The sequence below is a fragment of the Schistocerca piceifrons genome, chromosome 1 (assembly GCF_021461385.2).
Source record: "Schistocerca piceifrons isolate TAMUIC-IGC-003096 chromosome 1, iqSchPice1.1, whole genome shotgun sequence".
Classification (NCBI taxonomy): domain Eukaryota; kingdom Metazoa; phylum Arthropoda; class Insecta; order Orthoptera; family Acrididae; genus Schistocerca; species Schistocerca piceifrons.
In genome coordinates, this window is record NC_060138.1 from 127,295,084 (window position 1) to 127,312,057 (window position 16,974).

The 16,974-nt window shown below is 41.2% G+C and overlaps 1 protein-coding gene across 1 annotated transcript in view; it reads right to left on the reverse strand.

Annotated features, from left to right (window-relative positions):
• Positions 1-16,974, reverse strand: part of LOC124784723 (protein HID1) — a gene marked incomplete in the record, with an annotated part of 114,032 nt that overhangs the window by 26,910 nt on the left and 70,148 nt on the right. Inside the window, 2 exon segments of the mRNA XM_047254123.1 lie at positions 1,594-1,799; positions 10,488-10,724. Of these exon segments, the coding sequence (XP_047110079.1) occupies positions 1,594-1,799; positions 10,488-10,724 (443 nt within the window).

The window sequence follows — 16,974 nt, forward strand, 5'->3', positions numbered from 1 at the left end:
ACTGTCGAAAGATTCGTTAATAATGACTTTATGAAATTTAATAAAGTTCTGGTTCTCTGTCAACAAAATTTTTGAAACAAAAAATAGTTCAGATGTTCCTGAATACTGTGCACTTAGTGTAAAGCCAAGCTGTGAAATAAGTAACTAATCATTGTAAAATGGTCCAAAAGCCCCAGTTCATGCAACAGCTTATTGTAAAAATGTAACTTAAATAAATGTTGACTCAAAGTGATAAATCAATATGAAAGGATAATAAGATATATTGCAAATATTCATACAGAAACACTGCCCACGGGTGTTATTACTAACTGAACATGGACTAAATTTTAGAAAAGTAATTTATGAGGCAACTTAATAGCAAGCAATTGTTGCAGGCAATGCCATAAAGGTGGTGACATGGCTATTTGTATAAGTTAACATACAGCAATTAAAAAACTTCCTGTCTTTAATAATACACAAAAAAGGTCAATTGAAATCCTGGATGTTCTGTTCCACAGTAATGATTTTAAGTTAGTAAAGCATAAGTGACTGAGGTACATAGTCCAACAAATGCTGATTTAATGTGCTCCAAGGATAGATATAATAGTGTAGTTGATTGGGCTGGCCCTGAGCACCTTTCCACATTTGGTGACTTCAACATAGATGCAAATTTCAATAGAAAAGAGTAAATGACATATGCCCTAGTAGAACAGATTATACTATAACCAGCAAAAATGTTACAATTCATATAAAGTTATGTAGTGTGGTGCAACACATCACTTCGGTAAAGCAATGTTTTATGTAATGTCAACTTAACCGAAGAATGATGATCACGACAGGTGAAAGTATTTTTATTAGTTAAGTAGATTACAACTGTAAGCTGTTTGGAAGCTTTTGTTATTGCTTATGCATGTAAACTGGTATGCACAGACACTGTGCATCTTCAAGGTGGGACAACAGTTACAGTTTACTATGCACTGTGGTACCTGATGGCTTGGGAGTTATTCCATGCTGCGGTGTCCTGACTTGGAAGGTGGAGAGTGCTACTGAATAAAAAGCAAGCCATGACAATGAAAATGATGTCACAAAATGCAAGAAAGAGTCTCGTGATCTGTCAGAATTTGAGGAACTGTCATTTGTTGCTGTCTGATAGAGTTCATGCAATGTTATGTAGAATGCACAAACTGTAATTGTATATGTAATGCTCCTTTACATCCACAAATTGTAATGGAAGACACAGTACAGATATTCTTAGAAAAAATACTTTCTTTTATTTAGTATAGATGAATATCATTAAAGTCCCACCTTTAGTAAGATATTTGAAAGTATTACCCTGTCCCACATTAGTGCCTTTTTCTCACAAAACAAACTGCTAGTAGATTCTTAGCATCATTTTAAAAAAGAGATAGACATGACTGCAGTAATTACACAGTTCTTCCATGAAGCCTACTATCTGTTGGACCACAGGATGCAGATTGCAGGCATATTTTTACACCTGACAAAAGCTTTCAATTCAATAAACAATACTATAAACAGTAAACTACATATCTGGGATCAATCCATGCATTTTCTAAGTATTAAGTACTAAATCAAGTTAAATGAGAACAAACTAACCACACTTTTTGGTCGTGGTGGCTGCTCCTCACCATCTACCTGTCTCACACTATCAGTGGTACCTCCCTGCTGGCTAGCTGGCTGAGACCCTGCAGTCTGCAGAGGCTCATTTGGCATAATTCCATTAACAGCTGCTGCAGCACTTAAGTCACACAGTTGTTGTACTGATGGGTGAGCGGATTCTTTCTCAGTCATTTTATCAATACCTAAGTGAGAGACAAAGTGGTTAGACAGTTAAAATATTTGTTCAATCAACATTTCTGATGTATGCCTCTGATTTAAATAAGCACAGATCATGTAGAAGCTGAAGAGCAGTATGGCAAGTACAATGAGACCCTGGGTTCAATCCAGTGCCCCCCCCCCCTCTCTCTCTCTCTCTCTCTCTCTCTCTCTCTCTCTCTCTCAATGATCATTAGAGATAGGCACACATGAAGATGCACCAAACATTTTCATTTTAAACATCTCTGGATAAATTAAATATATTTCTACATCTACATCTACATCTATACTCCGCGAGCCACCTTACGGTGTGTGGCGGAGGGTACTTATTGTACCACTATCTGATCCCCCCTTCCCTGTTCCATTCACGAATTGTGCGTGGGAAGAACGACTGCTTGTAAGTCTCCGTATTTGCTCTAATTTCTCGGATCTTTTTGTTGTGATCATTACGCGAGATATATGTGGGCGGTAGTAATATGTTGCCCATCTCTTCCCGGAATGTGCTCTCTCGTAATTTCGATAATAAACCTCTCCGTATTGCGTAACGCCTTTCTTGAAGTGTCCGCCACTGGAGCTCGTTCAGCATCTCCGTAACGCTCTCGCGCAGACTAAATGTCCCCATGACGAATCGCGCTGCTTTTCGCTGGATCATGTCCATCTCTTCTATTAATCCAACCTGGTAAGGGCCCCATACTGATGAGCAATACTCAAGAATCGGACGAACAAGCGTTTTGTAAGCTACTTCTTTCGTCGATGAGTCACATTTTCTTAGAATTCTTCCTATGAATCTCAACCTGGCGCCTGCTTTTCCCACTATTTGTTTTATGTGATCATTCCACTTCAGATCGCTCCGGATAGTAACTCCTAAGTATTTTACGGTCGTTACCGCTTCCAATGATTTACCACCTATGGCATAATCGTACTGGAATGGATTTCTGCCCCTATGTATGTGCATTATATTACATTTATCTACGTTTAGGGAAAGCTGCCAGCTGTCGCACCATGCATTAATCCTCTGCAGGTCCTCCTGGAGTACGTACGAGTCTTCTGATGTTGCTACTTTCTTGTAGACAACCGTGTCATCTGCAAATAGCCTCACGGAGCTACCGATGTTGTCAACTAAGTCATTTATGTATATTGTAAACAATAAAGGTCCTATCACGCTTCCCTGCGGTACTCCCGAAATTACCTCTACATCTGCAGATTTTGAACCGTTAAGAATGACATGTTGTGTTCTTTCTTCTAGGAAATCCTGAATCCAATCACAAACCTGGTCCGATATTCCGTAAGCTCGTATTTTTTTCACTAAACGTAAGTGCGGAACCGTATCAAATGCCTTCCTGAAGTCCAGGAATACGGCATCAATCTGCTCGCCAGTGTCTACGGCACTGTGAATTTCTTGGGCAAATAGGGCGAGCTGAGTTTCACATGATCTCTGTTTGCGGAATCCATGTTGGTTATGATGAAGGAGATTTGTATTATCTAAGAACGTCATAATACGAGAACACAAAACATGTTCCATTATTCTACAACAGATTGACGTAAGCGAAATAGGCCTATAATTATTCGCATCTGATTTATGACCCTTCTTGAAAATGGGAACGACCTGCGCTTTCTTCCAGTCGCTAGGTACTTTACATTCTTCCAGCGATCTACGATAAATTGCTGATAGAAAGGGGGCAAGTTCTTTAGCATAATCACTGTAGAATCTTAAGGGTATCTCGTCTGGTCCGGATGCTTTTCCGCTACTAAGTGATAGCAGTTGTTTTTCAATTCCGATATCGTTTATTTCAATATTTTCCATTTTGGCGTCCGTGCGACGGCTGAAGTCAGGGACCGTGTTACGATTTTCCGCAGTGAAACAGTTTCGGAACACTGAATTCAGTATTTCTGCCTTTCTTCGGTCGTCCTCTGTTTCGGTGCCATCGTGGTCAACGAGTGACTGAATAGGGGATTTAGATCCGCTTACCGATTTTACATATGACCAAAACTTTTTAGGGTTCTTGTTTAGATTGTTTGCCAATGTTTTATGTTCGAATTCGTTGAATGCTTCTCTCATTGCTCTCTTTACGCTCTTTTTCGCTTCGTTCAGCTTTTCCTTATCAGCTATGATTCGACTACTCTTAAACCTATGATGAAGCTTTCTTTGTTTCCGTAGTACCTTTCGTACATGATTGTTATACCACGGTGGATCTTTCCCCTCGCTTTGGACCTTAGTCGGTACGAACTTATCTAAGGCGTACTGGACGATGTTTCTGAATTTTTTCCATTTTTGTTCCACATCCTCTTCCTCAGAAATGAACGTTTGATGGTGGTCACTCAGATATTCTGCGATTTGTGCCCTATCACTCTTGTTAAGCAAATATATTTTCCTTCCTTTCTTGGCATTTCTTATTACACTTGTAGTCATTGATGCAATCACTGACTTATGATCACTGATACCCTCTTCTACATTCACGGAATCGAAAAGTTCCGGTCTATTTGTTGCTATGAGGTCTAAAACGTTAGCTTCACGAGTTGGTTCTCTAACTATCTGCTCGAAGTAATTCTCGGACAAGGCAGTCAGGATAATGTCACAAGAGTCTCTGTCCCTGGCTCCAGTTCTGATTGTGTGACTATCCCATTCTATACCTGGTAGATTGAAGTCTCCCCCTATTACAATAGTATGATCACGAAACTTCTTCACGACGTTCTGCAGGTTCTCTCTGAGGCGCTCAACTACTACAGTTGCTGATGCAGGTGGTCTATAGAAGAATCCGACTATCATATCTGACCCACCTTTGATACTTAACTTAACCCAGATTATTTCACATTGGCATTCGCTAATAACTTCACTGGATATTACTGAATTCTTTACTGCTATAAATACTCCTCCACCATTGGCGTTTATCCCAGCCTTGCGGTATATATTCCATTCTGTGTCTAGGATTTCGTTACTGTTCACTTCCGGTTTTAACCAACTTTCCGTTCCTAATGCTATATGCGCACTATTTCCTTCAATAAGAGATACTAATTCAGGAACCTTGCCCTGGATACTCCTGCAGTTTACCAATATTACGTTAACTTTTCCTGTTTTTGGTCTCTGAGGACGGACGTTCTTTATCAACGATGATAATGTCCTCTCTGGTAAGCCGTCAGGTATTTTATCATTTCGCCCAAGGGGGGGTCCCTCTAACCTAAAAAACCCCCGTGTGCACGCCACACGTACTCTGCTACCCAAGTAGCTGCTTCCGGTGTGTAGTGCACGCCTGACCTGTCTAGGGGGGCCCTACAGTTCTCCACCCAATAACGGAGGTCGATGAATTTGCAACCATTATAGTCGCAGAGTCGTCTGAGCCTCTGGTTTAGACCCTCCACACGGCTCCAAACCAGAGGACCGCGATCGACTCTGGGCACTATGCTGCAGATATTAAGCTCAGCTTGCACTCCGCGTGCGATGCTGGTTGTCTTCACCAAATCAGCCAGCCGCCGGAAGGAACCAAGGATGGCCCCAGAACCCAAGCGGCAGGCGTCATTCGTTCCGACATGTGCTACTATCTGCAGCCGGTCACACCCAGTGCGTTCAATAGCTGCCGGAAGGGCCTCCTCCACATTACGGACGAGACCCCCCGGCAAGCACACCGAGTGCACACTGGCATTCTTCCCCGACCTACCCGCTATTTTCCTGAGGGGCTCCATAACCCACCTAACGTTGGAGCTCCCTATAACTAATAGACCCGCCCTCTGTGACTGTCGGGACCTTGCCGGAGAATCGGCCACTGGCCCAACAGGCGAGGCATCCTGTGGTGGCTCGGAAACGATGTCATCACCACTAGGAAGCACCCCGTACCTGTTGGAAAGGGGTAAGGCAGCTGCCACGCGGCCAGATCCCACCTTCGCCTTTCGGCCAGGCACGCGCGAGCCCACCACTGTCCGCCATTCACCCTGGAGTGATGGCTGACCGGTAAGATGCTCACTGCCGGAAGACGCAGCGACATCAGGGGTTCCATGTGATTCCAAGGCCACCGAAGTAGGCATAGGTCTCACCACAGTTGCCCCAACGCCACTACGAGCCGACGCCTGCGCCTCGAGCTCGATGAGCCTAACAGACAAAGCCTCCACCTGCCCCCGAAGAGTGGCCAATTCTCCTTGCGTCCGCTCACAACAACCACAGTCCCTACACATGACTATGTTTACCCTACTCTATACGGTGACAAATTCCCAAGATAATCTTCTGATGAGCTACTCTGATAATCAAGAAACACTCACTGAAATATGAGACGCGAAAACTACGCTAGGTTTTCCCAGAAAAACTATTTAAAAGCTAAGCGCAGCAAATAAGTACAAAAACGCTTTATACAAACAGTACTCGCTGCTGCTGGTGCTCTCGCTCTGGCTGTCACAAGACAACTGCTGATTCAAGTGACTAGTGGCTAACGGCCGCGAAACAAACAAAAGACGGTTTTAGGGCGCTATCTGTTCTAAACGATCAAGAAAACACTAAGAAATCTAACACGAAAACTACGTAAAGTTTTATCAATAACTGTTAGTTACTATGCAGAGCAGATAAACACAAATAGAATCCCTTCCTTAGTGGAAGGTCGTAAACAAAATGCAAAATAAACGCTTTATACAAACAGCACTCGCTGCTGCTGGTGCTCTCGCTCTGGCTGTCACAAGACAACTCACCTGTTTCCTCCGTGACTAACAATAATGCATTTTCAGTTTGTAGTTTCCTGTCAACTCTGCAAAATTGTCATATCACTGACTGTCAAATCAAGAACATCTCAACTAATGAGGCATCATGGTCACATTTAACAAATATGTCTATCTCAGTAACTGAAAGGGCTGAAACACACATTGGTCATTGTTTTATGAGTTGTGCTGTGGGTTTGTGAAGCTGAATATACATTACCAATATTTGGAGTGCACAGGGACTGAAAAAATTTGCATTTTGAGATAAATGAGAAAGAGGTGAGAATTTTGCCTCGAAATGTGAAATTACTTAATAAACACTGTTTCATAACGAGTTGTATCCAAATGGGCTATTTATCAGAGCTAGTTTGAAATAGTTATGTTTTTGCATACAACATCAAAAATGTAAGTAGTTACTGGCATTGCACATCATCTAGCAAACCATAATTTGGAAAGATAATGTGCCCAGTGCCCAAGAACCTACTAGCAAAATGTAGTGTACAAACGCAATGATGCACCAATGCGCTCTGTGATTTCGCGCCATGCCAATGTGGACAGTTGAATGGTCTGTTTAAGATTCACATTGTGTAATGCAACATAGTACTCAGCCATGGAACCTAGCATTTTATAAGAAAGAAACACATCTATTTGCCTTTTAGCTCAAGCTAAAAAAATAGTATAATGTGGGCAGTTTTAATGTGACAAATTAGATGGCAGATGTTTTGAACTGTAGCTGCATCAAATACCTCTAGAGGTCACACCTGAGCTACATCGTTAACAATATTTTGCTAAATGCAACAAGCAACTGCGTGGTAGCCGCATGTGAATGCTTTGTGTAATGCATTGCTTGTTGTTTTCTTTCTTTTTTCTTTTTTTTTCTTCTTCTTCTTCTTTTTTTTGTTGTTGAAATAAGTGAAGTGACTAATCCTGGTCCACCAAGGATTTTGATTACAACCCTTACAACACCAGCAGAGATTGGCAATCCCTGTGATAATGTGTCCGGTCTGCTGCAGGCTGCTGCCCAGCGAAACAGAGATGGAGTCTGCACTGCTCCTTCCTCTGTGGTGGTCAAAATTATAGTCTGTTTACACTCACCAGCATCTGCCATTACAGCCTATAGTGCCTGCCCTCTGAGATATATGATTGGAAAATAAAATCTCTAACATTTTTTTGGCAGCACTGAATTTCTTCCCCTAATGTTAAAAACAAGTTACCATACGTTCGATTCTACTTCTATGCTAGTGCCTTGTCAGTTCTATCTGCAGTGTTGTCAAGCTTGGGTCGTATGGCTATGAATGCCCACAAAAAGTTGAAATGAGTAGTCTGCAGATTTATTAATCTTCAAATTGGAGGGGGGGGGACAATGTACAGAGAAAAACTTCATATCAGAGCGGCATTCACTTAACTGGTGGAAAAATACTGCTGATTTTCAATGGGACAATCATTTTTGAAAGCTTAAATGCTGCAGACAAATAAAGAAAACAAAGTCCATTTAAGTTTTTGCAAAAGCAAACATTCCAGTCAAGAAGTTCCCAATCAGCACTTTTTTGACAGTCAGTTTCATAGAACTGATAATTTGTTTGTCTTTGCTCATGTAGTGTGACAACCTTTTAAATTTGTGTGTCTAATCATTTAGGAACAAAGAAAGTAGATGGAATTTCGACAAAAATAGACACGAATTTTGCAAAAAAATAGATGCTACATTTTCCAGTCCCTAGTAATGTATCAAAAGATATTTAGTGTGAAACAGTTAAATGTCTCCCCTTATTATGTGAAAATGAGTGCATCACTATGATAGCTGTAGTTTATTTGACATTTCGTTGTGTCTTTCAGCATCAACATCAACAATATTTGAATATTAAGTTAGGTAGAACAGTTAACAGGTTGCTGGATGGACATTGGGACGGACTGTGATTTATGTTCCTGTGGTCACTGTGATCCAAGTTTACATCGTACGTATAAATCGCTTCACAATAATAACAAAAAGGGGGGGGGGGGGGGGCACGATGAGGATTTTTATATTTCCAATTGCAGTTTTCATATTTCAAATTGGAGTTTTTACGTCAGCCTTTGAACTTGTGATCAAAGACTGGTACAAACACTATGATTTCAAGCATCTGTCATCATGGCGCAGTAGAATTTCATCTCTAGTATTTCATTTTTATGTCATTATTTGTGATCTATAATTAAAAACACAGATTAAAAAGGAGAACTAACAATACATCAAACCAACAACCTGCTTCTGGTGCCATGAGCTCTGTTGTTAAGCTGCTTACTCACTGCCCAGACTCCACCCAGACTATTTAGTCTAGTTGTTGACGCATGGCTATTAATAGCTAAATTCGACTCCTGGTGTCAATTGCGCACTTTGATGCTCACTTTTCTCAACATCTTACTTGGAAGTTCAGTGTACTGAGAAGCCAAGAAAATCTGAGAGATCATGTGATATCCTCTATGGTGAGATGATGATCCACAAAATAAACATGTGGGATAAGCTCTGCCAAGAGAAAGGTTGATTTTTCAGTACGATGACCTTCCTAAAAAGGCATCAAAAACAAATGAGTACCAAAGAATGTACCTGGTTCCAGGAGTCGAACAGTGCTATAAACAGTGGCACAATGTCAGTAATACTTAACTGTGCAGATAAGAGTATATGCAGCGACTATGCATAAGAGCTCAACTTGCAATGCCTGAACAAGATGACTGGATCAGTTGTCATTATACTGTGCATAAAATGGAATCAATAACTCAACTGTACACATGAAAGCACACCATTAACATTGAGAAAGAGTGGTAACCTATGAAATAGTATTGTTTGGAAATTAATATTTCCATAATATGAGGGTTGGAACTTAAATAGTGGCAACTATTTATTCACAACCGATACAAACGAGTTACATGTTTGCACCTGTTACTGTCCTTCAAAGTAGTCACCAGCATTGTTCAAATGGCTCTGAGCACTATGCGACTTAACATCTGAGGTCATCAGTCCACTACCAGCATTGTGTAGGACTCATTGGCAGTGATGTGGAAGGCATAGTATACCAATTAGCAGAGCCTGTTCTGTTGATGGTGCGAATGGAGCGGTCTACTGCCTGTCGAATCTCTGGAACAGTTTTGAAGCAAATGCCACAAAGTAGTTCCTTTATCTTTGGAATCAAATCAAAGTCACAAGGATTTAAGTCGTATCACTGTTCATTTTTGGAGCATCTCCTGTGACCAGCTTTGTGAAAGAAGCGGTGACACTTTCTGCACAACCCACCCATCATTTTGCACAACAATACGCAGGTGCATACAGCGCAAGCTGTGGCTGCTCTGTTCGGTCAATGGGACTGGGAAGTACTGTACCATCCACCATACTCCCCGGACTTAAGTCCTTGTGACTTTTATTTGATTCCAAAGATGAAGGAACTACTTTATGGCATTCGCTTCAGAACTGTTCCAGAGACTCGACAGGCAGCAGACTGCTCCATTCACACCACCAACAGAACAGGCTCTGCTAACACTATACTATGCCTTCCACATCGCTGACAGCAGGTTCAACACAATGCTGGTGACTACTTTGAAGGACAGCAACAGGTGCAAACATGTAAACTCTTTTGTATTGGTTGTGAACAAATAGTTGCCACTATTTAAGTTCCAACCGTTGTATAAGTTTTTTGTAAATTACTAACTCACAAAATTTTTTCAATTGTTCATTTTAGCTTACTTTGTAACAACTTTCCAGATTTTTTTCCCTTTTAATTATGGTGCAATCAAGATGCTGAAAAAATTAATTACTTTAATCGTGCCTCCTTTGAGCCTTCCTACAAAAGTAGAAAAGATCTGAGAGCTTGAAATCATCACTTTTGGTTGTATCACACTTAATAACTCTTTTTAGTGGCAAAATTATGGTGTACTTTCAAGAAATAGGCGTGTTACTGCTCCAACGCATATGCTTTTGCAGGTAATGCAATTCTTTATGTACTTTATATGTGTTGAATTTATTTTCTAAAATTTACCTGGTGTGTCTGGAAGCGTTGCCTTAAGTGTTCCAGGTTCAGCAGGCAATGCTGGATGCGATCCCTCCATACTAGGAAGGTCCTTTACATTCTCGGCAGATGACTGTGCTCGGTAGGTGACGGCGAGTTCTTTTACTGAGGGACCTTTGAAATAGTCCCATAATCTGATGGAAGATTGGCCAATGCATGGAAAAACTTGCCTCTTGCGAATAATTGTGTACACAAGATTGGAGTTCCCTGAAAATTTCAAATAGATCACGCATACATTAAAAATGGAAATCTCAAAAGAGAAATGCAAAGGCTCAATATAGATTTAATACTAGTTTTTGAAGTGAAAATGGAAAGAGTATGACTTTTAGTCAGATTAATATAAGTTAATATCAATATCAGAAGAACAATGTGTACCTGGAATAGGATTTGTTTTGAATACGAAAATAAGGTAAGGAGTGAGTTGCTGTGAACAGTTACATGAATGAATTTCTCTCATCAGAATCAAAAGCAATCCCAACAGCAACACAGTTTAGGTATATATGCTAATGTCAAAAGCAGATAGTGAAGAGAGAGAGAATATGAGGGCACTGAATGGACAACTCAGTATGGAAAGGGAGACAAAATTCTAATAATCGTGGTGGTTAGAACAACATAGAAGACAGAGTTATGGATGAATATGGGTGTGGTATAGGAATGAGAGTGGAGTAAGACTGCTTGAGTTCTGCAAGAAATTTCAGCTAGTAATCACAAATACACTGTTCTAGAATAACAAGAGCTATATTTTGGAAAGACCTGGAGACATGGGAAGATACCAGATGTGTTACAACATTGTGAGACAGAGACTCTGAAATTAGATATTGGATGGTAACAGGAAGCAGGTTCAGATTCAGATCGCAATTCACTGATGATAATGAATAAGAAATTTGGATACAGAGGGTAGGGATGAATGTTCAAGTTTTCCCAGGTTGTAGACACTGTTATAATGAAAATCACATCTGCTAATTTTGTAACCTGGTGCACCAACATTTCACCAAGGCTGTCTCAACTTGAAATATATGCTCCCTGTCAAACAGATCTTTACATTTGCCACTGATAAAATCAGTGTACATATCACATCACACCAAATCCATTGCATTAGTAGATCTTCCTGTCCCCACCTTTCATGACATACATTTACATGTTTTGTTAGGTTTGTCTATCTTACAATAGTATCAAACGCACTCATGATAAAATCAATTCGGGTTCTTGTAGTGTACTATCTCAAACTAATATATTTACCATCCACCATCATGCACGGTTGTATTTATCACCACAGAAATATATTTTAGATGTCATCTATTTTTCACCTTCCTCTTTCACTTACTATGAATTCTGTCTTATACAGCACTAGCTGCACTTTGAATGCATTGCATTGCCTCACTCTTTATAAGTAGGAACACCTATACAAAAACAGACAAATTTACAATTACAACATAAATAAAAGGCAGACTTTTTGTGCATTAAATTAAGTTGTAAAAAGTTTATTTAATTGCCTTGAGATATACAATATTTTTGGTCTTTCTGTCTTCTGCGTAAGAAATTTTGCAGCTGTCCTACTTGTGAGCATGCAAGATGTAACTGACCACATGCAAAGCACAGGATTTCCCAGACTTAATCTACTCCCTGAACACTCAAAAAAATGTGAAGTCCAGGTTGCAATATCAACAACATTTTGAAGAGGATGGATTGCTACTCACCCTAACAATGTCAACCTTCCTTCATTACCTTGTACCACCTTGGACTGGAACAACTGAACCACATCTTTCATCAGGGCTTTGATGATCAATCATCAATGCCCTGAATCGAGGGACATTATGCTCAAGATCCTTCCCACATCTCCTAACACGGTGTTCCATACCCCACCCAATCTCCACATAATCCTAATCCATGTCTAATGCTACACCCAAATCCCCATCCCCTTTCCCCAGCAATCATATTTCAGTCCTGTCACAGAACTATCATAGCCCATCAGAGGCCGGGCCACCTGTGAAAGCAAACCATGTCATATCCCAGCTCGGCTAAATCATTGCACAGATTTTTATATTGGTATGACTACCAAGCAGCTGTTTACCAGGATGAACGGCCACCACCAAATTGTGGCAAAGAGTAAAGTGGACCACCCTGTGGCACAACATGCAGCTGAAACATAATGTGCTTCATTTCAATGCCTGCTTCAATACCTAGGCATCTGGTTCCTCCCCTCCACCCACCAGCTTCTCTGAACTACGCAGATGGCGGTTATCCTTACAACGCATTCTCCACCTCCAGAACCATCCCAGTCTAACAGCCTAAGGTAACCTATGGTCTCCAAACCCTTCAACCAACACATTTTTGCCCCTATGTCCTCTCACTTCCTGCCAATTCAAGTCCCCCATGCTCATTGTGCTCTGCTCTGTGTCAACACCACCAGCCTTTTCCCTCTTTGCTGCTCTCCTTCACAGCCCTCATTCCCCCTCTTCCCTTTGCTGCCCCTCAGTCTCCTGATGCTGCATTAGGCAGCCTTCTCTTTTCACCATCTAGTCCTTGGTAGTCTATGCTCGGTCAGGCAGCAGTGACTTCTCTTTTCCCGGCCAGTACCCTGTTATCCCTCTACCTTTCCCGCCCCACTCCAGATTGCTGCTTCTGCTCGACATGACACATTGCATTTTGGCTGCAGTGGCAGAGAGAGCTGGTCATTATGCATGAGGTGTGAATGTGTGTATTTCATTTCTTCTTTCCTTTTCTGAAGAAATCTTTAGCTGAGAGCTCAGTGGTAACAGTCTTTTTACTGTGCCTGTTTGTAACTCACTGTGTCATCTTTATAGGAGTTGCAACCTATCCTTTTCGTAACAGTACTGAACTTCAAATTTTGAATCACAGCTAGCACTAATTATAGAAAAATATAAGTTAATGCGGATGAGTAGGAGAAACAAACCTGTGATGTTGAAAAACAGCATTAGTCATTTGCTGCTTAACAGAGTCACATCAATTAAATATCTAGGCGTAACATTGCAAAGCAATATGAAATGAAATGAGTTTTTAAGGATTGTAGTACAGAAGGCAAATGGTTGACTTCAGGTGTATTAGGAGAATTTTGGGAAAGTGTGGTTCAACTGTAAAGGAGACCACGAATAGGACACTAGTGCAACCCATTCTTGAGTACTGCTCAAATTTTTGAGATTTGCACCAGGTCAAATTAAAGGAAGACATCGAAGCAATTCAAAGATGGGCTGCTACGTTTGTTTTCAGTATGTTCAAACACAACGCTGGTATTACGGAGATGCTTCGGGAGCTCAAATGGGAATCCATGAAGGGAAGGCAACAGTCTTTTTGAAGAACATTACTGAGAAAATTTAGAGAACCAGAATTGGAAGCTGACTGCAGAATGATTTTACTGCTGCCAACATATATTTCGCATAATGACTATGAGATGAAATAAAGAAATTAGGGGCTCTATTTGCATGTGGGACAGGAAAGGAAATAACTAATAGTGGTACAGGGTAGAGTTCAAGTAGAATAACGTGGCAGGTAGATGCACAGCTGGCAGGACACACTTGGGAGGAGAGGTAGTGGTGAGTGGTGGTGGTGGTGGTGCTGGTGCTGGTGCTGGTGGTGCGGAGGGGGGGGGGGGGTGGGGGGGGGGGGGGGAGAGAGGGGGGGATTGCAGGCAGGTGCTGTAGGGGAAGTGCCACTCTAAACTGAGGCTTACACTCTCATTTTTGTAAATATTGAGTGGGAGGTCCCCTCCCTGCTCAACCTTTCATGGTGACCATTCAAAAAGATTTGCCATCACCTCCAATTTGGTTAGTATCTAGGAAGAATTCCACTGAAAATGCAACAAAAGCAAGCAATTTCTTTTTGTCTGACATTTTAACCATTTGTAAACTTTCAGAGAAGCATCAAGAATGCTGAATTTTGAGTAAGATTTACATTTTCTCTCTTTGCCACATTAAAATTTGCTTCTTTTGTAAAAACATGCAGAGTTTACATAGTATCACCTCACTAACATATTGTGCAGACGTAACTATAAGAAAATTCTGAAACAATGGTTTATTAAGTGAGGAACTGGGAAAAAGAATGGTCTATAGCTTATGAAAAAGTATGCGCAGTACATAGACCTGTTTATTACTACAATGGTTTACATCAGTTCACAGCTTGAACATTTAACTATTTTACGACATACTCAACATTTCTGTCGATGCCTTTTCGGTAGATGCAGTGGCTGTTTTTCTATGCCCATGTCATACCACCTCGCTGCCATGCTGTTCTAGACAGTTATGAACCTCTTCTTTCACTTTGCTGTCAGAGCTGAATCGCTATCCGGTCAAATGTTCTTTTACCTAGGGAACAGGTGATAGTACACTGCACACCAAGTCAGGACTATAGAGTGGGTGGTTATTATGTTCCACTGAAACTGTTGCAGGAAAGCAATGGTTTGCCGAGTGATGTGTGGGGGGAGCGTTGTCATGGAGAATGTGTATGCCCTTGCTCAACATTGCTCCTCTCCAGTTCTGAATTGCCGGTTTGAGTTTTTTTCAGAGTCTCACAGTACCTGTCAGCGTTAATTGTGGTCCCAGTGATTCAGCTCCGATGACAAGGTCAAAGAGGAGGTTTATAACTTTCTAAACAGCATGGGCGGTGAGCTGGTATGACATGGGCATACAAAAACTGCCACAGCCGTCTACAAAAATGCATCGACAGAAATGGTGAATATGTCAAAAAATAGCTAAATGTTCAATCTGTAAACTGATGTAAACCATTGTAGAAATAAACAGTCCTATGTACTTATAAAAAAAATAGGAGACCTTACTTTTGGGATTACCCTCATAGATGCACTGCTTGTGGCTTTGCATACCATGGTGGAACCCGAACTGCAACTTAAGTAAACAATTTCAATCGGGGCGATCCATGTGGGGGACCTTTAACAAGGGTTGCAAAGTGGTATCTTCAATACTAATCTGAAGTTTAAGGTTATCGAGTAAGTTTTGAAAGTCGGGAGTTGAAACAGACTTATCCCATCTATTAGTTTCATACTGCATAAAATAGGTAGCAAGTATTTGGAAAACTATTTGAGAGAGAATAATTTTTGTGGGCTGTCAATTGTCAAAATGTTTGCTACAGTAAGTAGAAATCACTGATTTAAGACTGGAACTTACAATAATGGTACTGGACTGATTGCCACTATAAGGGTGATTTTTTCCGCTGTGTACAAACTCTTGCAATTTGTTGATAAGAGGGATAGGGAACAAAAAGGGTCTAATGAACTTATGTCCGGAAAAGCATGGTTTACACCGCTACAAACCATTTATTCCATCATACATTGTTGCAGAGACTGCAGTCTAATATCCACTGTACCATGCAGACACAGTTACAGTTTGTGTTGCAAATAGTTTCCATATGCCTCAATGCATGCTTGTACATGCCGTAGCATGTTCTCTCTCACATGTTCACATCAGCCAGGCTGCATCTGAATGGTACACGATATGCTGCTCTACTGTCTCCCACATCTGGAATGGGCTCTGCATATGCAAAACTTTTGAGATTGACCCATAATTGGAAATCACACAGTTTGAGATCCAGTGAATAAGCAGGGCATGGAGCTGGACACCCCCCCCCCCCCAATCCAATCCATCAACCAGTGAAGACACAACTGAGATGCATCCAGGCATTAACAGCAAAATTGGCTGGGGCATCATCATGTAGTGGCCACATAGCCCTTCGAATCATCGAAGGCAGTTCTTCCAGCAGGGAGGCATAGTCACCTGTAAAAACCACACAGATTGTTCTGGCCTGTTAGGTGATGTGAAAGAAAGACTGGTCCCAAAATACAGTGGCCAATTATCCTAGCCACGCTTTCCGGCTGCACCGATGCTGATGATTCACTGTCACCACATACCATGGATGTTCTGCACACTATCCCACAGATGCTCTGCATATTATCCCACAGATGAATGTTATGAAAAGTTAAAGATACCACTTCAGTGTAAAGGTAGCTTCATCTGTGAATAAGAAGGATGACACGAATCCCGGAATCATGGTTACCTGGTGAAGAAACCAGTGACAAAACTGCTCCCGATGTAGAAAGTCTATTGCTGGTAAGCCCTGCACACACTATAAGTGATAGGCGTAGTAGCAATTGTCATGAAGAATGTTCCACGCTGATATCTGGCATAACCTGTCCTGGGTGGGTCAACTGCCTGGTACAGGCATAGCAGGCCACCTTCCACAGTGATAATCACATTTTCCTCCAAGTCTGGGATGTCCGAACATTTCAGGTACTTCCTTCATGATTCCTGCTTCCTAAAATACCCCTTTCTCAGGCAAACAGTGAAACACTGTAGCAAACATTGAATGCTATGGTGTTTGTTGGTGTAGATAGGTCTCCTGATACAACCTTGCTGTCAGCTGCCTATTACCATTTTGCCTTTCCATAAGTAAAAACTTTTTGGCAAGCTCGTGATTTGAATATGGAGCCATT